At 35.4% G+C, this 27,312-nt stretch overlaps 1 protein-coding gene across 3 annotated transcripts in view; it reads right to left on the bottom strand.

Moving 5' to 3' along the window:
- The window catches only part of Pask (PAS domain containing serine/threonine kinase), a 401,386-nt gene that overhangs the window by 317,888 nt on the left and 56,186 nt on the right, over positions 1-27,312 (bottom strand). For 2 of the 3 annotated variants that reach the window (XM_090411081.1, XM_090411082.1), the window contains 2 exons: positions 17,653-17,914; positions 258-466 (listed from right to left, as the gene is read on the bottom strand). In XM_090411081.1, the coding sequence (XP_090267207.1) occupies positions 258-466; positions 17,653-17,914 (471 nt within the window). Of the gene's footprint in view, positions 1-257; positions 467-17,652; positions 17,915-27,312 lie in introns of those variants that run through there. The other variant, XM_090411083.1, reaches the window with a different exon arrangement.

Genomic DNA, 27,312 nt, shown 5'->3' on the forward strand with positions numbered 1-27,312 from the left:
AAATCTAACATAAGTTAGACCATTAAGTTTCAAACAATGATGCCTGTAAAAATATTTAGAAGTTAATTTAGGGATGATAATCATATTGATTATCATTCCTCAATTTTAGGTCATAATCATAATAATTTATAGAAAAGAAAATGCATTTCCATAATGCAGACTTCTTAATTACTTAGTCTCCATTATGGAAAAAATTATGTAAATTAAGCATCATTATTAATAAAAAAAATTATTATATATAAAAAAATCAAAATTACCTCTGTTGTCCTGGCATTAATTGTTACAATAGCCTTATTTGGATTCTGAACTGAAGTGGGAAAAGCAGTACCAGTCTGACCACCACCAACAAAGTTATAAAAAACCCAACTACCACTAAGAGAACGGCTATGGTGGGCTGTCTCAGGAGCACGAGCAAATGATCCTTTTGAGCAACCCAGAGAAAAACTGAAAGAATTCAGAGCATCTCCTGGAGAGAGAGAGAGATAAACAAAAGAACCTTAATACATTATAAACAAATTTTGACAAATTGTAATTGTAATGGCTTCAGGTAATGGTTTAGTACATGTACATAAAGGACTTTCATTTAGTAGGAGAGACCTCATCAATTAAATATATTAATTAGTGGATAAGTACAGTATGTTTTAGGAAAGCAATGCATGAAGTCAGACTCGGGTGGTAGATAGATGAAGCACACTGCACTATGAAATCCTACTAAGAGGCAAATGCAACTACACTTACCGGCAACTGAATTAGACATCTTTATGCAGGTACGTAAGGTCATGAAGGTCACGACTCTTCAGACATGAGGAGATTCGAGAGAGAGGGAGATGAGGGTACATAAATATCTCATAGCATGTATGCAAAACACTTGGTCACACATTCATCACCACACATTCCAGGCAACTATTTAAGAATGCTGCTGGTCAGTAATCATCAATAGTGTTGATCACAATGGGAAAAAGGAAGGATCTTTCAGAGTTCGATAATGGGCTTATTGTGGGTGCCATCTGGATAGAGCCACGATTTTGAAAACAGTAGAGCTGACTGGTTTATCACAAGGAGATGTATCCCAGGTGTTTAATCAGTGGAAAACTAACCCACTTTTCTTGTCTAAGAGGCTTAACTGTGAACCTAAGACAGTATGTAAGGAAAGAGATTATCATCTGAGAAGGCTTATATGAACAAATGAACTTCCTACTTGCAGCAAAGCATTTAATAAAGGTGTTCCTGGCCTACATCTCACTGAACTATGCACGGGGAATTGAAGAGGATCAGTATTTGCAGTAGCATGCTATATAGAAACCACTGATTTCTACAAAGAATGGGAAAGTTCATCTACAGTGGTCAAAAACACTGTGACTGGACATTGGAAGACTGGAAAAAAATCATGTGTCCAACAAGCCATGGCACAACTTGTTCTGTACCAATGGTAGGCAGAGAGTTTGGCAGGAGCGCCCCCCATGAACAATTAACCCAGCTTGCCTTCTAAACACAACTGAAGGTTATGGAGGTGTCATGTTCTGCTGGTACAGAACAGGTCCCCTGATATTACTCAAAGGTCAGATGTACATTCCAAGGAATATATGAACATTGTTACCGATCAAGTCCATCCTGCAATGTGACTTTTTATCCAGCAGGTGAGTTATTTTGTGGATGACAATGCTACTGTCCTTCATGCAAGAATTGTTTAGCAAGCATTGACAGTGACTTCCACCATCTTCCACGGACATCACAAAGCCCAGATCTGAACTCCATTGAAATTGTATGAGACATGTTAGAAAAACAGATCAGGGAGCAAAGTTCTCTACCATCATATCTGAGCAGGTTAAAGGATTGTCTCGTGAACACATCATATGCTGCAGACATAGATGCAATCCAACAGCTTGTGAAATCTATGCCAAACTGCATATGTGCTGTAATTTGGGCTAAAGGAGGTCCAACACAGTATTAAATAAAAGTTTCTAATTCAGTGGCTGGTATATATATTTCTATGTCAGTTAAGTGGAACTTGCTGGAAAGAAGGATGTTTGGCCATATTTTCCCATGGAAGATAGGAACTCCTCCATGGGCAGTTCCATCTTTCATCCTGTCCTTGCAGATGATAAAGACATATCATAATGTAGGCTCCTGACCAGCAGGATCCGTTCAAGTACTTCTCTTAAGAGAAGGATACCAGTTTATGTTTTTGCAAGAGGACCATGACAATGTTAATGATTTGACAGAATCTGTAATGATTCCATTTTGGGAAGTTGTTAGTTATGTTTGGGGATCTACCTAGCTAACAGTTTTGTTAGGATTTGTTTTTAATCAGTCTTTGATTTTTATTTTTTAGAGAATTGTGAATGGACAATATTCATCTCAAAAGTAATATTCATCACTTCCTCCTCAGAAAAAATATCCAAGAAATGATAAAATTTTACTCTGTCTCAGACATTAAGTCTTATTTATGTTTTATGTTCCTCTACAAGGGAGCCAAGGTTATCCATCCCATCTATTAGGATTAGTAGCATGCCCTTCATTCTTTGGGGTGCATAATCCATTATTTTCTAACTAACAAATTTGTTTTCAGGAGTGAAACTAGATACATTTTTCCTCCTCTCTGATCTGGTCTATTGATATCACAGGTATAAGCTTATAAGCTCTTCTTATAAGAGCTTATTATATCTTCTTAAAATCTTCTTATTATAAGAGGATTTTCCTTAGATGTTGATATGGTATATACTGCTCAGTCATAATCTTCTAAATATCCTTTTTCATCCTTCCATCTTTAGCAAGCTCAGTAGCAGGCTCACTGTTCCCCCCTTGTAATTAGTACATTTGGATGTCTTCACTTACAGTATTCTCAAGCTCATTATTCACATAGACCATAACAAGTGGTCTGAATAGACCATATTTCTGATGTTTAGAGCAACAAAAGAGTTAAAGATATAGAGCTTATAAGGACAATTAAGATGCCCTACTTTCACTGATGTTGGGGATTTAGGGATATTAAATGTAAGGATAGGTTTTATATATATGTCTCACCACCAAATGAAAGGTACTAAGACTCATAGCCCTGATGGTACATCTTCAACTGTACTCCAGAACTAACAACTGTCTTATTTTATCTACAGTTTTTTCATACTCACCTGGCATGTATTCTAATGCATGGAAGCAAGCATACATCCAACCAGTTCCAAAAAAATGGTAGATAAAAGTCTGACTTATAGACAAAAAAAAACTAATGAGTGATGAGAGTATGGCAGACAATTGAAACCAGCTCATATATCTAACCCTAACTGGTACAGATGTTAGATGTGTGAAATACAATGTTCATTCAATTTGCCAACCTTTAAATAAATGAACTTTTATTAAACCAGTTCCTGAATGAGTAAGTATGTCATGTGATCCCTGGAACAGAACTATGCAACTACATTCAAGTTAACTACACTGCTAGTTAACCAACCTGCAAATCAATTTTCCAGCATTATTGTATAATTGAGGGTTTACTTTAGAGTGGGTTATATGGTTCATTTTTGCAGAGTCGCAGGGCTAATATTAGTTATTAATTATTATCAATTAAAACTTTAATGAGATGTGGTTAGATTAAGACTCTGCCATATTTCTGATAGTGAGAGGCGGTCATTCTGATTCAAGTTTAGATGATGAATAAATATTATTCAATCCTTTCTTTGTATTAGCATGAGTTGAAGAAATCTTATAGCACAGAAGTATATCTAAAAGAACAATTACAAAGCCAAAACCTTACTTTATTGTCTGAATTTGAACAAGTGCCTCTCGCTATCAAAGATATTGGGGGTCTTATTCTAATCACATTATTCAAGTTCTAATTAATAATACAGTTAATAACTAATAATAATAATAATACAATGTTTCCTCAGTTATCCCTTTGTGTTGTTTGATGTATAACATCACCTCGCCCTCACTGTTTTAAATCAATCCATTTAAATCAATCATTTACATTCTACTTTGTATTCAATTACTGTTTGCTAGTGAGGATAGTGCAGGCCTGTAATTTACAGGTCGAAATATATGGCTTCTGAATAAATATTATTCACTCCTTTCCTTGTGTTATCATGTAAACTGAATAAACCTTGTGGTGGCACAAGTATCTCTAAAATTATAAAAAAAAAAAAAAAAAAAAAAAAAATTACAAATCCTAAGTGCATTCACTTTGCAAAAATATTCACTACCACATTCCTCAATGTTTGGTGAGTGCAGGAAGTAAAGGAATTGAAGGCACGACTTCACTTGATACAAAATGTGTGTTTTCATGATGAACTGACTCCATGGATGATAATAATCATGTCCCTAGATAGTGCACTTCTAGGGACATGATTATTTTCATAATATCTTTATGAAAATTTCACACATGAAATTTGAACAGCTTTAGATGGACTTAACACCCATGTCATAGAAGCTATACCTTCTCATACTCAGCCAGCATCTACTCAACAAAATGGAAGCAAGAATTATTTGGCCCATTCCAAAACAGGAGGATAGAAGTGTGCCATCAATCTATTACCACTCTTGCCTGTAAAATAACGGAGCAGGTCATTAGTAGTCACGTTTTTCACAAATTGATAATCCCAGTCAATTATACTCAGTGGGCATCACTTTGTCATCTGTAAATCTACAGCAAAATTCCTTGCCTACCTCTTTATATACCACACACATATAAGAGAATTCAAAACCTATACCATATCAGTTCTGTGTGAGAAAATGGTAGAGAAACCTACTGCTGGTATTTTTTATTTTTTTTTTTGGACACCTGATTGTTCAAAAAAAGCGAAGGACAGACAAAGTGAAAGATAAGAATGGATAGGAAGTTGATTCAGTGTGTTTACAGACTAAAGGAAAAGTGGAGGAAAGTTGAGAGCCAGTTCAGTGGAACAGTGCCCATAAGGCAGTGACAAACATCCATAAGAAAGTGACCAAAATGAGTCTGAGAAATGGAAGAGCAGAAGGTCACCAATTAACTGAATCACTCTGTTCTCGATAGTATCAAGCATTTTTGGAGTTTTTCAATGAACCACTTCATCTGTGACAACAATATTCTAAAGTAGGACAGATTCGGAATTTATACACTACCATCAGATTCGTGACGTGCACTCTCAGGGAGTGTACAAGATATTATGATAGTCCTACATGAAAAGTTTACATCATCACTAACTTCCTAACAGTAAATTGCCTATTAATATTATTTCTCAGGACTTATATTTTGGTCTTCTAAGACAGTGCTTTCCAGCCAGTGTGCTATGACTGAGTGGGAAGTGTGCCGTGAGAATCATTTACAGTAATCAACAAATACTTTGAAATAAAAAAATATCTCATGGATAAAGTTACATGAATCTATGTATGAATGGTTCAACTGCAATGATAGGCATTAGCAGCTTGGCTTCAAAAGTTCAGTCTAAAAACTCTAATATTCAATTGACACATTATTTTGTTAATAGAGAAACTCTAATGGCAAAGACTTTGCCAAAAGACTTAATGTACACATTAAATTCCCAGCCTGGTTGGCCGAGTGGTCAGGGTACCTGCTCTCTGACCATCAGGTTACGGGTTGAAGTCCTGCTGTGGGCATAGATTTTTGTGATTGTCTTTAGTTGGAAGACATCGCCTGGTGTGAGACCATCTCCCTGCTTAACTGTATGAAAAAGTACCACGTTTGGTCTCTAGAGCAGTTTCCAGACTGTAAAAATAAATGAAAAATTACAAAAAATATATATGAAATTGAAAAAAAAAAAAATCCTTGCTCACCCGCAATACAAATATACTATAGGTTTAGTAATAATCTTTCATAAGTAGTTACCATATAAAAAAAAATAAAATAAAAATAAATAAATAAAATCTCAAAATGGTAAACTTCCTCAAATCTAAATCGCTACAGCATTGGTTTCCCATTGGATGTAGTTTTGACAAAAGTTTGTTAGCTTAATGAAGAAGAATTGAAACTTTTTTTTAGAAATGACTCCCAATATTCACATTTTTTAAACAACAACTACTGGCTTCAAAAAATGGCATACCTAACAGATATATTTGAGCATCTGAAGGAACTTAATTGCAAAATGCAAGGGCCAAATGAAAATATATTATGTTATATGAAAAAGGTAATGGATTCAAATCTAAAATCCAACTTTCGAAAAATGAAGTTAATAATGGTTCACTTTCAATGTTCAGTCGGTTCTTTTTATTAGTACTTTTGGGGCAACATCTTGGCATGCTTGTGGAAAAGTGCGATTTTTATTTTGACCAAATTGACACACTAAAGTTCAAATGGATTTGAAATCCACTTGCATCACTAGTAGAAAATATTTCGGCCTTTGATCTTTCAAAAACTGGTACAGGAAAGTAAAGGAAGTGTTCCTAGATTTGAGGAATGATCGAACTCTCAAATTTCAGTTATCTGAATTCTGGTTGACTGCAAAAGAAGAGTTTCTGTCTATTTGAGAAAAACTCAATTAAGATGCTTCTACCAGTTTCTACAATCTATCTCTGTGAACAATCTTTCTCATCAAGACTCAGACTTAAAAAAGTTGTGTTTGCAGTAACAAGCAAAATTCTCTCATAGAACAAACTAATTATTTTAGTTTGCAATTATTTTTTAATGACAGCTATTCATGGCACTGGTGTACCATACCTTCTGCTACCTGCCTCTTGTAAGATTCATATTAAATAGAAAAAAGTAATTTTATCAATTTTTGTTTAATCTTATTACTCTTGGAATTTTAAAAATTAAAAAAATAAAATAAAATAAAAATTAGTTATGTGTCTTTGTGTCCATAACCTTATTTAGCAGGATATCAAATTTGTGAAAGCTTGCAAACAAGGCTGTAATTACTGTGATGCTTGTGGAGATAATAATAATAATATTATTATTATTATTACATCACACCTCCAGGGAGTCCAAAGACTCATCGATGGAGGGCATCTACTCTACAACTCCTCGTCTCACAACCCCACCAACCTTCATCATCTAACACCAACTACTGCCAACTACCACCACTAGTGCTTTCACAGACAATCACAAACATCCATGCCCACGGCGGGATTCGAACCCGCGGCCTTCTGGCTGGAGAGTGGATACGCTAACCACTCGGCCAACCAGGCCGGCTTTCATAATATCTTTATGAAAATTTCACACATGAAATATGTAAACTTGTATAGCATATCAGCATACTATAAGTAGGTAAAGGTTAGATAATCCAGTACTAAATATCTTACTTGAAAATAAAAACGTTTTATTTTCAAGCTAATTCAAGTTCCCAATAAGCAATTCTCGATAGTATCAAGCATTTTTAGAGTTTTTCAATGAACCACTTCATCTGTGACAACAATATTCTAAAGTAGGGCAGATTCAGAATTTATACACTACCATCAGATTCGTGATGTGAATAAATAAGGTTAACCTTATTTAGCAGGATATCAAATTTGTGAAAGCTTGCAAACAATGCTGCTGTAATTACTGTGATGCTTATGGAGATAATATCTTTATGAAAATTTCACACATGAAAATATGTAAACTTGTATAGCATATCAGCATACTATAAGTAGGTAAAGGTTAGATAATCCAGTACCAGATATGGTATGTTTTATTTTCAAGCTAATTCAAGTTCCCAATAAGCAAAGTGGTGGTTGAACAGCAGGCAGTGGGGAAAAAAGTCATATACCTGAAAACAGTCTGTTTTTCTTTAAGAAACTGAGCAGTCCAAATCACAGACATTGCTTAACAATTTGCATCATAACTTCTCTTTATACTAAGCTAGATGTGCTGTCAAGAGTCATTTACAAGAGCTGGGGAGGGGGGGGGGATAGTAGAATTATATACTCAGACAACAAATGAGTAATTTAGGAACAATGCAATGTTCATGATGATACCATGTTTTGGTTGTTGTCAGTCAGACTAGGCTTATTTATTCCATGATACTGATGTGATTGATCTAACCATTCTAAATGACTAATCATATAAGCTAATATCCAATTATCTAATAAGCTTTACAGCAATCCTGTAACTAGTTTCCTTTCTGCTATAATCTAATGACCAATTACCTGAAACCGTTACTTGATCTATTACTTGAATCTGATGGTAGTGTATAAATTCTGAATCTGTCCTACTTTAGAATATTGTTGTCACAGATGAAGTGGTTCATTGAAAAACTCTAAAAATGCTTGATACTATCGAGAATTGCTTATTGGGAACTTGAATTAGCTTGAAAATAAAACGTTTTTATTTTCAAGTAAGATATTTGGTACTGGATTATCTAACCTTTACCTACTTATAGTATGCTGATATGCTATACAAGTTTACATATTTTCATGTGTGAAATTTTCATAAAGATATTAATCCCCATCATTAATACTGCTGGCTTGTCATATCTACCACATCTTTCTTGTGTTTAGTCCTTTTATACACTCTTGTATTGACAGTTATTTCATAATTTAATACAGTGATCACCTCAATTAGACTTTCTAATTAATGGCACTATAATCAACTGATCCTAGAATGAACGTGTTAACTTCTGGTACAGCACCAATAATTAACTTTCGAACTGCCCCCTGTAGTGTGAGTGGATAATTGAGGACTTACTTGATTGGATTATAGAATCAGGGAAACTAAATTATGATGGAAGGAATGGTGAGAATCTGTGTGTAAGAACAACAATGTCATGTAACTGTGTTAATAGTAAGGAATGTGAATAATGAGAACGTGTTAATAATAATGGGAATTGATTATGAGGAGAGAACATTTTCAATTTTGTGATCATCCAGTTCAGACCAATCAAGCATGTGCAACCATGTCTGCATAAATAAGACACCAGATGAGAACAGAGATCTGCAAGTTGTCCAACTGTGTTACACAGACTACAGACAAGAGTATACAAAAATATTCAGGTAGCTTATTATGTATGTACACAAATGCTAGGAGTATTCAGAAACAAAGGGATAGAGTTTGTTACCTTGGTCAATACATTGGTAGCACAGACTGTACATCAGTGAGACCTGGCTATCAGAAGCAGATATACTAAATAGCACTGAGTGTAAAGGATACAGTATATTTAGGAAGGATAGATAGAATAGAAGAGGAGAGGGTGTGCTACTAATGATATTGGATGACCTGAATCCATTTAGTGTTGAAGCCATCTGGTGTGAAGTAGAAGTTAAGAAGATCAAATGCACAGCGGAGTGTTATCACAGCCATGGTGGTGGTGGATTGGTTGCTACTGATGATGTATTAATAATAAAGACAATGAATGTACAAAGAATAACATAATGGGGAACTTTAATTATTCAAACATTAATTGGGTAGCATTAAAATCTCATGAGAAGAATGAAATTGAATTTAATGAGCTGCTGTGAGACAACTCAGTCAATCAACTTGTGACATAAGGAACTAGAGGTCAAAGAGTGTTAGGTTTGATTATAATGTCAAAGGGGATTTGAGTTAAAGACGTGACCATTAAGCACTTGGGAAGTGGCTAAGTTAGTGAATATTCCATTCAGAAAAGGTAACTTGCTGATCTACCAAGCAGGAAATTATGACCAACTTAGAAGTATGCTGAATGGGAAGTATCGACAGTGCATGAGAAATGTTTAAAAAAAATACTTCAATGATGCAATGTCAGAATGCGTCCCTCGAGTTTGAAGAATAAATAGAGTAGGAGTAAAATGGATATGTAATCTAATTAAGCAAGAGATTCATAAGAAAAACGATCATGTGCATAAGGTTGATATCAGCGATGATAATTATAAGAAGCAGGCCAGAAGAGTCACAAGTGTTGTACATAATCCAATATGGGATTGGATTATGAAATGTTGGCTAAGTCTGAGTATGAAAAGAAACTGACTCTGCAAGCTAAAGACAACCCCAAAGAATTCCATTGTTATGCTGCAAGTAAAAGAAAGAAAAATAACTCTACTGAATGCAGATGGTGTGAGAGAGACAAATGCAACTCATTTTGCTAAAATGGGCACTCATTTTAGCAAAATGAGTGCCCATTTTGCTAAAAGCTATCTACCTGGTGCTTACAAGACTGCACTCACTGCTACCTCTTCACTGGATGAAGAAACTCAGGTGTATGAGGAGGAAGTATTAGAACTGTTTCACAAACTGAATTCAGCAATAAGGATTTGATGGGATATCCGCATAGATGTTAAAGACTGTTTAACTGAACTGGCTATTCCTTTGGCCAGACTATATGATTTGAGTCTCAGAACAGGGAAAATTCCGCAGGAGTGGAAAGAATGTACAGTAATCCCATTATACAAGGGTGGGGCAAAGACTGATATGTCCAACTATTGACCTATTAGTATCTCTGAAGTACTGGTGAAGATTTTGGAAAAATTGGTTAGTGTTGACAGAGAATCTCTACGTTGCAATGAACAGCACTGCAAAGTAGAGATGGGCTTAGTCAAGGAAGGTCATGATTTATAAACTTGTTCATATTCTATAGTAATGTTACCACTGAGTTAAACAAAGGGAATGGACACACCATGATACTTTTGGATTTTGCTAAGGACTTTGACAGAATATAGCATGGAAGACTGTTACATAAATTGGAGAATATGGGATTGGATTCCCGGGGCAGAGCTGACTACTACCGGGTGCGTCCCCAGGTGGCGGATCGGGGAACAGCCTTCAGATATGGAGGCTAGCTGCGATATAAGCAGAGTAATCTGGCGAATAAGTAGCCGTGGACCAACAGCGACTGAGCTATCAGGGCGTGGGGGAGCAGAAGTGGCAACTCTGTTTCACTTAAAACCTCACAAAGCCCAATGACAACTCGGTGACATGGTGAGTAGTGCCGCCATTAAATAAGCACCTGCTGGGGTCACTTCCCCTGACATTGGGAAGCAGCATTGTCAGTACTGACACAAGGTTGAAGCCAAATGATGACGGAAAAGCTTGTGATCAGAGATTTGCAGATGGCAATATGATTATATTGTGTACGTCTGTAATACTGCAGAGCAGAAAGCAAACGGAGAAACTACTGCTCTACCTTATCTCCAGAACAACCACCATGGCGAGCAAACCCTTACAATTGGCCCCAAGTTCCCGGCGTCCCTTAAATGGGACAGGGGTGCGAAGAATCTCCGGGCTCAAAATGGTGTCCACTTTTAAAATTGCAACTTGGAATGTCAGAACTCTGTATGAAGCTGGCAAATTAAGAAATGCCACAAGAGAAATGAAGAGGCCGGGCATCCGGATTTTGGGAATTTGCGATACAAGATGGCCAGGATCTGGAAAGTGTCAACAAGATAATACGACAATGTATTACTCTGGGAATGATGAGAACAAACAAACATCGACATGGTGTAGCTGTAATAGTAGATGAAGAAATCAATAAATCAGTAATAAATTGGATTCCATTTTCTTAAAGGATAATGCTGTTACAACTTAAGGGAAACCCCATTAACATAAATATCATCCAAGCTTATGCACCCACAGCTGACAAAAGTGAAGAAGATGTTGAAGAGTTTTATGAACACCTAAAAGAGATTAAAAACCTAACAAAGAAACATGATATAAACATAGTGATGGGTGACTTCAATGCAAAAGTGGGAAGAGGGGGTGATGGAGAAATTGTTGGCGAACATGGCTTAGGCACCAGAAACGACAGAGGAGATCACCTAGTCCAGTTCTGTCAGGAAGAAGATCTAACAATAGCAAATACCTGGTTTAAACTTCCACCCAGAAGACTGTACACTTGGAAATCGCCTCAAGATAACCAACATAACATTGTCAGAAATCAAATTGATTATATACTGATAAATAAAAGATTCCACAGTGGTATAAAGAGTGCAAAGACTTATCCTGGAGCAGATATCTCATCAGACCACAATCCCATAGTTGCAGAAGTATGTCTTAGATTAAAATCAGCTAAAAAATCACAAAAGAAGAAAAAGAAAATTGATGTAGAAAAACTGAAAGACCCGAACATAAATAAAAGTGCCAAGACACAGCTTAACCTGCGATTACAACAGATTAACATAGAAGAAAATAAAAATGTGGAATCTCTTTGGAATAGCTTAAAGAATGCCATCGTAACAAGTATTGAAGAAGTAGGTTATGTGAATAATATAAAACAACAGGAATGGATGACAGATGAGATTCTTTCTCTTATTGATACAAGAAGAATGTACAAAAACAAAGACCTTGCCAGGTATACAGAAACACATAACATCATCAAGAAAAAAATAAAAGCAGCCAAAGAAAATTGGATGAAAACTTTATGTACTGAAATTGAACTGCTTCAGAAGAAACATGATAATTTCAATCTGTATAAGAAAATCAACGAAATTTCTGGAAAACTGAGGAAAAAGCAAATAGTGTCTCTAGAGACGAAAATGGAAAAATAGTTCTAGAAGAAGAGAATAAAGCACAGACTTGGATAAAACATGTAACAGAACTTTTCAATGATACGAGACAGAAGCCTATAAATATAAAAGATAACATTCAAGGACAAGCAATCATGAAATGCGAAATAGAGAATGCTATACGAACAAGTAAAACAGGAAAAGCCATTGTACCAGATGGTGTGCAAACAGAATTTTTAAAATTAATAGAACCAGATAACATCAAACTTCTTGAAAAATTATTTAATAAAATATATGAAAGTGATGAATTTCCATCAGATTGGCTCAAATCTACATTTATCACTGTCCCAAAGAAACCCAAAGCAAATTCCTGTGGTGACTTGCGACTTATTAGTCTAATGAGCCAAACATTAAAAATATTTTTGAAAGTAATTCAGAATCGTATTTATAGAAAAAGTGAAGAAACTCAAACACAATTCGGCTTTCGGAATGGTTTTGGTACTAGAGAGGCCCTTTTCTGTACCCAAATATTGATAAAATGCATAGAAAAACAGAAATCTGTCTTTATGTGTTTCATAGATTTTGAAAAAGCATTCGACAAAATCAGACACACTAACTTAATAGAAGTCCTTCAACAAATAAGGCTAGACGAACAAGACATAAGACTAATAACAAATCTGTATTGGAATCAGTCAGCTACCATTCAATTAGACAACATTACCACCAGTGATATTAACATCAAAAGAGGAGTGAGACAAGGATGTGTGCTCTCATCACCACTCCTGTTCAACATATATGCAGAGGTAATCTTTAAAAAAGCATTGGAAGAATGTTCAGAGGGAATCACAATAAATGGAAAGATTGTTAACAACCTTCGATATGCAGATGACACCGTGCTAATTGCAGATAATATTATGGATCTCCAAAAACTCATTGACAGAGTATATATAGAAAGCCAAAGAATGGGAATAAATATAAACATCAACAAGACAAAATACATGATCATCAGCAAACATCCAGCCTCATCAATTAAACTGACACTCAATGGGAAAAATATTGATCTCAAGATATAAATATTTTGGTTGCTGGCTTAATGAACGGTGGGATCCAGAAATAGATATAAAGACAAGGATTGAAGTTGCACGGCAGTCCTTCATGAAAATGAGAACACTATCCTGCAATAAAGACCTAAACATGGAAGTCAGATGCCGAATGCTGAAATGCTATGTGTGGTCTATTCTGCTCTATGGAGTTGAAACATGGACATTGAAGGCGACAACCATCAAGAAAATCGAAGCCTTTGAGATGTGGCTATACAGAAGAATGCTAAAGATATCATGGACAGAAAAAATTACCAATGAAGATGTCTTAAAATCCATTGGCAAGGCTAAACATCTTGTACAAATAATCAAGAAACGAAAAACATATCTTGGCCACATCATGAGAAAAAGCAAATACCAACTTCTACAAACTATTTTGATAGGAAGAATTGGTGGCAAAGGAACTAGAGGAAGAAAAAGAATATCATGGTTTGACAACATCAAGACGTGGACAGGAAAGAGCAGTGCACAACTGCTCAGATTAGCACAAGAGTGCAGTTTGTTCGCCAAGATGGTCGCTGACCTTCGATAGAAGATAGCACAATAAGAAGAAAGGGATTGGATTATGAAATGTTGGCATGGATAAGAGGTATAAGGGGAATGCGAGTCTGCAAGATTTAAAATAAACAGTGGTGTAATGCAAGATCAGTCCTTGGACCACTGTTATTCAGTCTGTATTGTTAATGACACTGAGAAGGATTTGACAGGCAACATACAACTATTTGCTGATGATGCAAAGATAGGCAGGGTATTTGGGAATGTGGCTGATATGCAATGCTTGCAGAATGATTTGAATAGCCTATAATTGTGGGCAATATGGCTATCAGTTCAATGTTAGTAAATGTAAAATCATGCATTTTGGTCAGATTAGATATCCAATATTTCAGTATATTGGTCAGAAGAAACTGATCAGGATAGGGATCTTCGAGGTTTAGAACATAGTAAGTTTAAGTTTATGGGTCATATAGCAAAGATTGCAAATACAACTCAGAGGATAATTGCAATGCTGAAATGAACTTTGACATGTAAAGATAAGGATATTATTTTGCCACTTTACAAAGCCTTGATAAGACCTCACTTGGACTATTGTGTACGGGTCTGGTCTCCTTGTTTATTTGGTGATTCTGATACAGTGAAGAGAGGCAAAGGAGAGTGTTAAAAATTATATCAGGATTGTGGAATGCTGAATATAAAGATAATCAATTTGTAGACTGCAAAGCAAAGTTTGGTGGAAAGAGGAGTGATATAATTGAGACTTACCAATTTCTGAAAGGATCATCTAGAATTTAAGTAGATGGAATTTTTCGTTGTATGGGGAAAGGATAAGAAGGCATCATTGGAACCTGAGAATGAATGCCACTAAGAAGAAATGAGATCTAGATTTTTCTCTCAGAGTAGTGTATGATTGGAATGGCATGGGATGTTTGTTTGTGTTTGTGTGCAGTGTGAATGAATTCAAGAACAAGTATGACAGCTGGTGTATGTAGTATGTGGCCTCCCTCGATGAGTCCCCGAAGGCATCTTTTAAATAATAATAATATTCCTATTCTATATCTATAATTAATCTAAATTTCTTCCTTAATATTCATTGTTCTTCACTTTTCACATTATTTTTAACAGCATGCGGTTTTGGTTGTATCATCATTAATTCTTAATAAAAATCCTTTCTTAGAATTAAATTTCAATATTCTACAAATGACTATCATCTTTCCTCTCAAAAATATCCAGGTATATTTTAGTCAAAATAACACAAATATGCAGTCTTGTCACCCATCAAAACAGCTGGTCTGGTTGGCCGAGTGGTTAGCGTATCAGGTCTCCAACCAAAAGGTTGCGGGTTCGAATTCTGCTGTGGGCATGGATGTTTGTGATTATTTGTGAAAATACTAGTGTAGTTACGGTTCATCATAGTTAGTGAAATGAGTGGTGGAGACAGAGTTCTAGGGTAGGTGCCCTCCCTCGATGAGTCTTTGGACTCCCTGGAGGTGTCACGTAATAATAATAATAATTTCTCATCAATACCTTCCAATTAATTTGTAATTGTAAATTTAAAATAATAGATTTATTAGCCTTGCAGGATGATAACTGGAGCAGATCCATTCCTACTAAGATCTGCTATTCACAAAGCATCTAAATATCAGGAGCTATAAGTTTCAGAAATCAATTACTGTCAATTTTGTTTCAACAAAAGCAGAAACACATCAGCAGTTCAAAAACTTTCCCCAAGAAACTGATGAAGAATTACCCAATAATGTGCTACGGTTTTGGTAGGTCAGTTAGTTTGTAAGTGAGCATTTTTTTTTTCTTTTTTTGAACCAATTATACACCTTACAGTGGTTAAGTGAGAGAGAGAGACTTTTTTTTTACAGATGTATATTTAGCCTCATCATATTTCTCTCTCTAAAATAAAGGATGACTCATATTCAATTTACAAAACAAAGTGAAGTTCTTCCAAAGAAATCTCAAAAAAAAAGTCATTTTCCTTGCTTCAACAAACTGGGACAGACTTTGCATGAAGATGAAGCCATATTTCCAAAGATTTCATCAGCCAATTAGACAGAATTGCAAATGATCTTGAGAATAAATTTGGTGAATTAAGAGCTCTTAAGTCATCTTGTCGCATGTCATTTTCTAATCGACATAAGTATACACAATTATCTCATGTCAAATCCCCGTAGCTTATTACAGTGGTTATAACCATGGCTCGACAAATATGATCACCAACTCACCCTTATTATTAGCTATTAACTTATGCAGACATATCATTAAAAAAAAATGAGTAATGGACAAGTAGGATTTTCCATAATATGTCAAGTCCTGGATATCACTGCTCATGAAATATAGCTACTGGATCTTGGGATGAAGACTTAAAACAAGAATAGTTGTAAATAATCTGTACAATTGTGGAAGCATATTTCTGAAAACAAATATTAGAATATCGGCATGCTAACAGTGTGATATCCACATCAGTGCTATGCAGGCTCTGCATTCAACTATGAAGTTAATTAAATCAACATACCATTTTGTGCTGACTAATGAACATTTAACCAAGCTTTTGAGACCCACATTAACATCTTAAGGTTTCAATGAGCTGAATGGATACAAATGAAACTAAGAAGGATCCAAAAAACAATGAAACTGCATGAAGAATAACGTATTTATTCACAACAAATTCATATACTAAAACACATATGAGCATTTGTACTTTGTTTTTATGTTAAGACAACCAGTTCAATCAATTAAAAAGATACTTAGGCTTTTTACTTAAAATCTTTGTATGATCGAATTTCTTGTATGAGATGCACTTTTGATTATGCATACAATTTCTATACCACAATTTTGATATATGAATTGCATGTCTTTTCAAATAATCATAGAGATACCTAATCTAGTAAGTTGTTTCTTTTTTCCTGAAAGAATATTACCTGTTTCACCAAAGTATGGTACGCTGCAAATGCATACCATGCAATGTATCTTGATTTTCTGCTTGAAAACCACGAGAAAGGGTTTTCAAGAGGAACTAAATACTTTTAAGCAGAGAAAGAGGTTCATAAAGTAGTTTTATTGTTGCTAAATATACAACTTTTATCTATTTTTCTAACAGAACTTTGTTATAAGCAAATTTTATGATACTGCTGTAATTATAAACTTTAAATTTCTTTATTAATAATTTTATCAAGAATATAATCGGTTTCTTTGTTATAGCAGTTAGAAATAAAAGTATTTTCTTTTCAATTGTGGAGTCCAGTTGTGAGTGCTAGTAAATAACAATCAGTTTTAGGGGAAAAAAAAGTAGAATGGGAATTACTATAAATGTATTGATCAGCAGTTTTTGCAAATTTTAATTATTTGTTCCTGCATATTCCAGCTACCAATAAAGAACTCTGAATGTTAGTTACATCACAAATTTTTTTCAGTCTTCAAGTGGAGCACTGGCTTTGGTAAGTGCTTTGGTATAAGCAGGCTTTATTTATGAAAAACTTAAAATAACACAATTTAATCTGAAAAAATCTTATTTGAAGATCTCTTCTGAGAGAAAAGGAACAGGATTTCAAACATGATGTAAATAACTAAGGTGCTATTTTACTCTTGTATTAAGACCTCATTATAGAATGTTTTACTTGAATTAATATTCATTAATCAGCCTGCAACGTATGCTAGTTTTTTCATGTTCACAATACTACAAAATTTTCAATAATAAAATGCGAATCAAATAAAAAGCATCTATCCATACCTCTAAATTTATCCAGAGTGCTCTTCCTGATGTCACCCATATCCAGAATTTCATCCCTGTATTGTGAGTGAGTCTGAGCTGCACTAGGAAATGACTGATTGGAATCAAAAAGTTCACCAAAGCATGGAGAGAGACCCAACTGTAATGCTCTTTCACGGCGATTGCTGCGGATTCGATCTAAAGGTGAAGGATATGAAGGAGAACCAAACTGGTCTTTCATGGGTGGAAAACTCGACTTTAAATGTTTCCATGGTAACAAGAACTACAATGAGAGAGAAAATAGTGGTATAAATCACATCAATTCTGAAACTGTTTGTGTAATTTCTAGTTTCATCTGACTAAATAAATACCGTTATCAGTTGACAGCTAGTTTTAAAGTATCTTATGCTTTATAACTAGCTGTCAACTTGTGAACAAACTATCTTATATCAAAACCATATAGAAGTCTAAAAAATATTATAGAATTGAATGGAACCAATGAATCAACATCACCTCTTATTACATGTATTCACTCATTCACAAGGAAATTAAAGAAACGCACTTCTTGTTGCTCACTTCCTATCATCCATTTTTGTCTTGGTACATATTTAATTTGTAATCTTCACAAAAAAAAAAAAAAAAAAAAAAAAAAAAAAAAAAAAAAAAACGTGCTTAAATATCAAAAATTGTCCTCTGGGAACAATAAATGAAGTTCAGAATGTAAGTGGAGATAGGCCACTAATGAGCTGGTGATGTGTAATATACAGCCTGTCCTTGGTCAATTCAAGTCAAGCCTGCCTTCTCAAGTTGTGGTCTGTTTTCATCAAAGTGATTCTGGTATCATCAGACAGCAATCTTGCAGTTAAAGATGCCTTCCCAGTTGAAGAAAATGTCATATAGAATTATCATGTAGAAGAGATAACCATCATCATCCAGTAAAACATCACCTTCTTGCTTATCAGAGATCCTTGAAGTAGCTGATGCTATGTTCGTGACTAAGAAATCTGGTCTGTTTCCTTTCCTTCACAATCTTTTAATATGCAGTGTGAGTAATATCCTTTAGAGGCATTCTAAACATACTGTAGAGTTCCAAAGCCTCCCACATCTTTAAAGGTACAGCAGTAAAGTTGGAAAGATAAGACCAAACCTGATCCTGCTGCCTCCTACATGGCCAGCTCGTGCCTGGAGGAAGGCAGTATAACGGTATTCAAGGAACATTGTCAAGGCACATTATGGGATGGAGATAGGATGCTCTATGTATGTGCTACATGTCTATAAATATATCTTCTCACACTGCACATTTCCCTGATTTTTTATTTTACCTCTTAGACATCAACAAGACAGTAAACTCCAAAATATACAGCATCACAGTTAAAATAAAAAACAACTTAAATCAAAAAAGGTTCCATGAACACCAACTTCACACGTCCAATCGGCAAGATAGTAGCTTGCTTGTCACATACCTAACCATGTGGCAAAGTGAGCAAAATTACTGCCAATTTTGTTCCTGTGTATTGTTGCGTGCTCCGCTATTTGTAACGGTTTCTTTGATTTTAACAAATCTAGCGTTGTGGCGAGTGGGATGGGTGAAACAAAATTTCTTTTCAGAATATATTAAAAAACAATGTATTTGATTAATAGTTATTATACTTTAGTCATGACAACAACAAAAAAAAAATAAAAAATAAAAGGAAACAAAAGATATACATGGTTTTATTATGCTAGATAGTAGAGTGGACCGACATATCAGAGCTTCTAGTGGTGATGCTTAAGATCATGATATAGATCTAGTCACTGTTGGGACTAGATCTATAATTGATTATATCAATACTAATCAGAAACTAGCTCCATGTGTGAGAGGTGTACATGTTTACAGAGGAAGAAGAATGGAAAACTTGGAAAAAATTAATTCATAAAGTAACATCTGAAGTACTTGGAAAGAAAAATAAAATACTAAAAAGAGAAACATTAAAAATCTGGAACACAGATATAGAAAATGCAATTAAAGAAAAACAAATGACATACAAATTACTCCCTCAAAAACATACAAAAGTAAACAGAAGAAATATACAAAAACAAAAGAAATATAGCTAAAATGGAAAGCTCAGAATGATTCTTGGGACAGATTTATTAATAAAATAGAGGAAGACATACATGGAAGACAAGACAGTTTTCAAAATATTAAGGAAATTAAATAACAAACAAAGAGATACAGCACAAATCACCATAATACAGCTAAAACACTTAAATATAAAGAGCCAATATGCTTCATTTCGGCGATATAAACATTATTCAAATTAAGGGGATATTAAATCCCACATTGTTTTAAAACCGAATAAGAAACTCAAAGATTGGAATCAGAAAGTTTCATGTTGAATATAGTAAACTATAAAACTATCAGCGGTTACTAGCATGAGCTAATGCAAGTAGTCCTAGTACGTGGTACAATCTCAGGCAACTCGTTGCAAAGGTGGGGGAAGTTCTGATCGCTAATATTGGTATTTTCCATAATGTAAAAACACATTTCCTAGGAAATGTATGCTGTTATTACATTATGGTGGGAGGTCACTACCCAGACCGGTTTCAGCCTTTTTTGAGGCTTCATCAGTGAGTAGCTAGACCAGATAGATACCAAAGGGTATAGCGAAAAGAACTTATATACTCTGCTATACGAGTTGTCAAACAGGTGCAACCATTAAGTTACATTAAGACAACTCGTATAGCAGAGTATAGAAGTTCTTTTCGCTATACCCATTGGTATCTATTTGGTCTAGCTACTCACTGATGAAGTCTCAAAAAAGGCTGAAACCGGTCTGGGTAGTGACCTCCCACCATAATGTAATAACAGCATACATTTCCTAGGAAATGTGTTTTTACATTATGGAAAATACCAAGATTAGCGATCAGAACTTTCCCCACCTTTGCAACGAGTTGCCTGAGATTGCACTATGTACTAGGACTACTTGCATTAGCTCACGCTAGTAACCGCCGATACTTTTACAGTTTACTATATTCGGCATGAAACTCTCTGATTCCAATCTTTGAGTTTCATATTCGGTTTTAAAACAATGTGGGATTTAATATCCCCTTAATTTGAATAACAGCTAAAACAAATTATTGGAAAAAAAAAGACGAAAATTTAAGTTAGAGATTCATATGGCCTTTATAGATTACTAGAAAGATTTTGATAAACTACACAGGAAAAACTATGGAATATAATATAAAAAAAAAAAGATATCTATTGCATTTGGTACAAGCTATACAAAGATACAGTTACAGTTAGGTAATAAATTAACAGAAGAGATTGAAATAAGTCAGGGTGTCAGACAGGGATGTAGCTTATCTCCAACTCTATTCAATATGTATACTGATCAGATTACATTACAAGACAATGAAGATGACTTTCAAAAATCAGTTTAGGAATTAAACAAAATAAGTCAATGATATGTTGTAAAAATTTCACAAAAGAAAACAAAAGTCATGACATTTCCTCACGTCAGTGACGTAAGAAAAAAAAAAAAATTCACATTTGATGTCTGTAGATGTCGTATGGTCACTGCCGTACCTCACACGGTTTTGGCAATGTCTTCTGCTAGAAGAAGTGGTAGGGTCATAGATTCCCTTTCCACACAAAGTTTGTAGGACAATCACAAACATTCATGCCGTGAGGAACCTTTATCTGGTCTCTTTCGACAAAAGGTAAGTTAGCAGGTCTCATATGGAACAAATTAATTTATTTTACATTAATTCATCATCAGTTGTCCTAACAGGCACTTAAGCGCCCACAACTTTTCAACTGTTCTTGGACTTTGCAACCGTAACTCAAGGATAAGGTGATTAGCCTTATGCCCGAGTTACGGTAGCAAAGTCGTGGGCGCTTAAGTGCCTGTTAGGAAAACTGATGATGAATTAATGTAAAATAAATTAATTTGTTCCACATGAAAAATTTTTACACATTATCATAATTAAAATAAAAAATTAAAATAAGAGTATAACATGAACCTTAGCTTTACTGAAGATATATGGGGAGGAGAAGGAGGGAGGAAATTATTTTGAAGGTGAATCACTCTCCATAAAAATGTCAGGTAACTACCCCTCAGGTGTCATTACTCTTTTCCATCTTTTTGTGGGTGGACTAGATGGCGATTCTTTAACTTTGATTATAAACTTATCTAGAGTTGTCTCTGGGTTTGTCTTGTTCTTAAATTTTTTTTTCTAAAATGCAATGATATTATCATTATCATTAAGCATGTTAACACTGTTATTAACCATAGATACATAAGGGTGCCACTTTTCTACAGTGGTTTGGATTTTTTCCCAATGGAAACACAGTTCTTTAATTTCAGCAGTGGAAATGGTTCGCTTACTGAGCTACTCCTCCTCCTCCTCCGAAAAACGTTCCTTAACTTACTCATGCTGCTGCTCTTGCAGTTCTTTCAGCTACTCAGTGGTAAGCTCTCTTTGAGGATCTTCCACCAAGTCCTCTACATCAGATCTATTCGCTTCAAATCCCATGGATCTGTGCAGCCGCACAATTTCATCAACCACAGATTCTGCTGGCTCTGCAGGAAAACCTTCAAAATAAATGTCACACACTCAGGCCACCATTTTTTCCAGGCTCAGTTCATAGTTTCAAAGAAACTTCTCCCCATGCTTTATTTATAAGCCTCAAACAATGCAAGATGTTCAAGTGCTTTTTCCAAAAGTCCCTGAGGGTCAGTTGTGTTGACTCCAAAACATCTTTGAAACAAAGCCTTTTGTATAAAGTTTTTTTGAAACTGGAAAGGCTCTGCTGATCGATGGGTTGGATAAGAGGAGTAATATTAGGAGGTAGAAATTTGATTTTTATAAATTGTGCTCACCCAAATCATCCTCCAAGCCTGTGGGGTGGGGGGGTGGATTGTGAGCAGGAGCATTGTCCAGCACAAGAAGTACTTTCAAAGGGGTAGATTGTTCTTTTCAAGGTAGTTTTTTTTACACTTTTGGGGGGAAGCGAACATTTTATCAATCCACTCTATAAAAAATCGCCTTGTTACCCAAGACTTACTGTTATATCTTCGCATCATATCTAGTTTACTTTTTTATTACACTGTTTGATTTAAACACTCTGGGATTCTAAGTGAAACAATAACAAAGGTTTAATTTTATAGTCACCACTAGCATTACCACACAACAAGAGTGTTAACCGTTCCTTCATCGGTTTGTGTCCTGGCAGTGCTTTCTCTTGTGTGATATAAGTTTGCTTAAGCATCTTTTTCCAGAAAAGCCCTGTCTCGTCACAAGTAAACACTTGTTGAGGAATAAATTCCTATGTTCCTATATAAGTTTTACATTCATCCACAAATTCATTAGCAGCCTCTGTTAGCACTGGCAGCCTCTCCATGCCTTACTACACTATGGATCCCAGCTCACTTTTTAAAATGCTCAAACCATCTCCTATTAGCTTTAAAATTGTCACTGTCAGGACTAGATCCCGGGGTTAAGATCACTATGTAGTTGCTTAGCTTTTTCGCAAATTATTGCCTTCAAAATACTGTCACCTGCCATTTGTTTATCATTAACCCACACTAACCAAAGTTTCTCCATTTCCTCAACAGCCTGAGATCTTTAGGATACAAAGTTTTCACCCCTTTCATCACACCAGCCTTTTTAATTGCATCTCATTTCTTGAGTTCAATAGCTGGTGCTCTCTTTTTCTGTTTATTTTCATCACTGCACTTTTTAGAAGCCATATTAAATAATTATTAGACAAACACCACAACACAACTAAATAAAAACACTTCGAATTAGATAGTAAACTTATCAAAATTATGATACACACTGAAGGGCGGATTCAGAGAACTTGAATAGAACCAAACGCACTGACGATCAACAACTGCAGAGATAATGCTGGTTCATGTGAGTGTTGGTGCATTCATAAAATGAATAACATTCATCAATGATTTGTAGTAATTGGAGTCATTCATATAAGCAGGTTTTACTCTCACTTTATTCTGTGATAACTTTTTTATTGACTAATGATCAATGTTGTTTTACATGAAAGTAATATACATACATAAATAATTTTGTTCCTTATATAGACATTTTATTTTAAAAGCTCACCATAACTATTTTGCTTATGCACAGGAAAAATTTTATTTATGGATACCATAACATGACTACATTATTTTAAAAGTAGTAAATTATTCATATGTATGAATCGCATTAAAACACATGGAAGGTTGCCCATCAGAGTTTATAAAGTATGTTGTCACCTTCTTAGATTTCCTGCAGTATTTACCGATCAAATGATGAATGTTTTGCCTTTTCATTGTAATCTTTTTTTAGATATAGTCTCTCCTGTATATAAAAATTATTTTATGATTGTCTGCGTGGTTAGCCTAGTGGCTATGTGCTTCGCAACCATATGCCTGGGGAAGGAGTATCCTGGGTTCGATTCCCGTCACTGACATGAGGAGCTTAAGGATCTTCCTCAGCCAAAGCCATGTTAGCCAGTCTTGGGCATGGAGAACAAGGTTTTTTCCCTCAGTTTATCTGGGGTTTTTCATCCAATAAGCAGGCAAACGGCCCTGTGAACACACGGATCTACAGCCATAAATACTTAACAACCTATGAGGGGGGAGGGCTCAACTCACCCAAATAGGGAGGGGGGAGAAAAGGGAGGAAACTCCATATGAATAAATAAATAAATTTTATGATTATCTCTCGGAAGTGGAGAATGGAGATATTTCCTTTAGAAGTGAATTTTCGGTTATTAATCCATGCATTCACAAGAGCTGTTTCAGAGTACTTCCGTGGTGATTTTTTTTTATACCATTTGACAGTCTTTCTGAGAGTGGAATAAAAACATGCCATCTGGTCTGACAGATCAACACCTTTCTTAGCAACATTATAAATGAGCACACGGCACCTGGATTTCTGTACTTACTACCCTGCCCTATTCTTACGAGCACTCTTTACTAACTCAAAACGACGATATCTGTAAGTTGTCAACATAATTACTGATGGGGTTTTTTTTTTTTTTTTTGGTGAGTCGATTTCAGTATTTCAATGCCTTTTTTGTTTTCCATGGCTATTATATCTTCGTTTGTGGGGTGCTTAAGGGTCAAAGCTGTATAACTGAGAGGAGACCTCCACATAGCCTTTAAAGGAATGTGGAGAACCGACCAGGGCTTCTGACCTAATGTCCAATCCTCACCTTCTCGTGGTGCACCCTGTTGGGTATCTACTTGGATACTGAACGAACGAGGATGGGCTAGCAATTTGGGATTTAGCCAACCAAATTGTATTCTTATTGGCTTAAACCAATATACAAAATGATGGTATAACATGACAAAATTTCATGCCAGCTGGGGCGTTGCCCGGTTAAACAAGGCTCCCATTGTTTTCGCCAGGGAACCAGGGTGAACAGCGAAAAGTCAGCTACTGGAACAAATCTGAAAACAAACTCCAACTCAACATCACCAGAGTTAAAGATCGGTACTATCAACATAAGAAGCCTGAATGTCAAAGAAATGGAGCTAGCTGAGGAATTAGATAAGTACCAGATCGGCATAATAGGTGTGACTGAAACAAAAAAGACCTAAACTGGTGAGATCTTTCTGAGCATTAAATACAAAATGTTATATTCAGGCAATGACAATCAAGGAAAAGAAGGTGTAGCCATAGCATTCAACACAAAATACGAGGCTAATCTTCTTGAATGGCAGTCAGTCTCAAGTAGAGATTAATAAATTTAGTTTAATCCTTTATCCAAGTGTGAGCAAACAAAGTTTGTGCCTGAAAGTATCTTCAGGACTGGGGCAAGGTGGTACAACACCAGAAAACTCCTTGCAAAGGTGGAGCAAGCTACCAACACTCCTGTCTCAGTATCTCCCATAATGCAAAACACATCTCCTTGCAGATATGTCTAATGTTATGCATTAAAGGAAGGGCCACAAGACTAGTTTCGACCTTTATTGAGGTCTCTTCAGTGGGAGCCAGACCCGAGTGGAGATACCAGGCAGAAGCATTAGCAGGTCATCTCTACCTATAGGAGTTGCCAAATGGTGTCCTACCCTTTTTTAATAAATTACTCTGGATTTAGAGAAAGATGTTGAAAGTTTATTTTTCACTTGGTTAAACTATAATAAATTTAGTTTAATCCATTATTCAAGTGTGAGCAAACAAAGTTTGCACCTGAAAGTATCTTCAGGATTGGGGTAAGGTTTTGGGTGGTTTGGTTTAATCCTTTATCCAAGTGTGAGCAAACAAAGTTTGCACCTGAAAGAATCTTCAGGAATGGGGTAAGGTTTTGGGTGGTGGTGTACCACCTTACCACAGTCCTGAAGATACTTTCAGGCGCAAACTTTGTTTGCTCACACTTGGATAAAGGATTAAACTAAATTTATTATATTCTAACCAAGTGAAAAATAAACTCTCTCAAGTAGAGATGTGGGCAAATATCAGAATGGGGAACTGGACAATGAGACTTATTTGTGCTTATGGTCCCACAGAAGGTTCTACTAAGGTAGAAGAGGAGGAATTTTTTGAGGATTTAGAAAAAGCAACTGACACAATGAAAAAGGAAAAGTTGGTCCTTGTTGGAGATCGAAATAGCAGAATAGGAAATGATTGTGAGACATACAAAAATATTTTGGGAAAATTTGGAGAAAAGAGCAAAGCTAATAATCATGGCATACATCTGTTGGATTTCTGCTCAGGACATGGACTGGTTATTACTAACACCATGTTCCAACATAAAAATGTACAGAAATTCACATGGAGAGAAGAGGCTAGTAATAAGAAAAATCTCATTGACTATGTTATTGTTGATAGTGATGTTTTCACCCTGGTACAGGACACCAGAGTGTATAGACGATTTGAAATTGGAAGTGATCACTATTTAGTCTTGAGCAGGATAAAATTGAATTTCATATTGAACAGAATAACATGTAAGAAAGTTTTAAAGTGAATAAAAGCTGAGCAGCTCTCAGATGTGACCTGTAGATTAATATACACAAAGATTATTGAAGAAAAAATTAAAGAGTTTGAGAATCAAACCTTGGAGATTCAGTGGCAAACTCTGAAGAAAACATTGATTGATTCTGCAAGAGAGGCATGTGGTGAGGTTGTTTGCAAGGATAAAAAAATCAGAACTCCCTGGTGGGCACAGGAAGTTAAAGAGGCAGTGAAGGAAAAGAAGAAGGCATATCAAAAGTTCCTGTCAAATAAGTCAGCTTGTGCTCTTAGAGAATATAGAGACAAATACAAGAATGCTAAACACTGTGTAAAACTAGCTAAACAAAAGTCATGGGAGGACTTTGGCAAGAATATAGAAAATAAATATCAAGAAGGTGGCAAAATATTCTGGAGGTTGTTGAAGAAGCTTAGGAATGGAGGAAAGAGTGCTGTAAAATGAGTTAGAGATGATAAAGGTGACATGAAAACAGGAGAAAAAGATATCCTTGAAGTATGGAATAATTACTTTGAAAAACTGCTAAATGAAACAAGCAGTGATGACATCAAAGTTGTAAAAAACACTGACCAGGCATGCAGTCAGGAATACACATCCATACTTGAAGTAGAAAAAGCCATCAAAGGCTTGGAATGTGGAAAGGCAGCAGGAGTAGATGATATTCAACCAGAAATGCTGAAGTATGGTGGTATAAAAGTCTTACAGTGGCTGCAATGCATAGTTCA

This window comes from Typopeltis vanoorti, chromosome 21 (genome assembly GCF_054136105.1).
Source record: "Typopeltis vanoorti isolate ZY-2024b chromosome 21, IOZ_Tvanoo_1.0, whole genome shotgun sequence".
Taxonomy (NCBI): domain Eukaryota; kingdom Metazoa; phylum Arthropoda; class Arachnida; order Uropygi; family Thelyphonidae; genus Typopeltis; species Typopeltis vanoorti.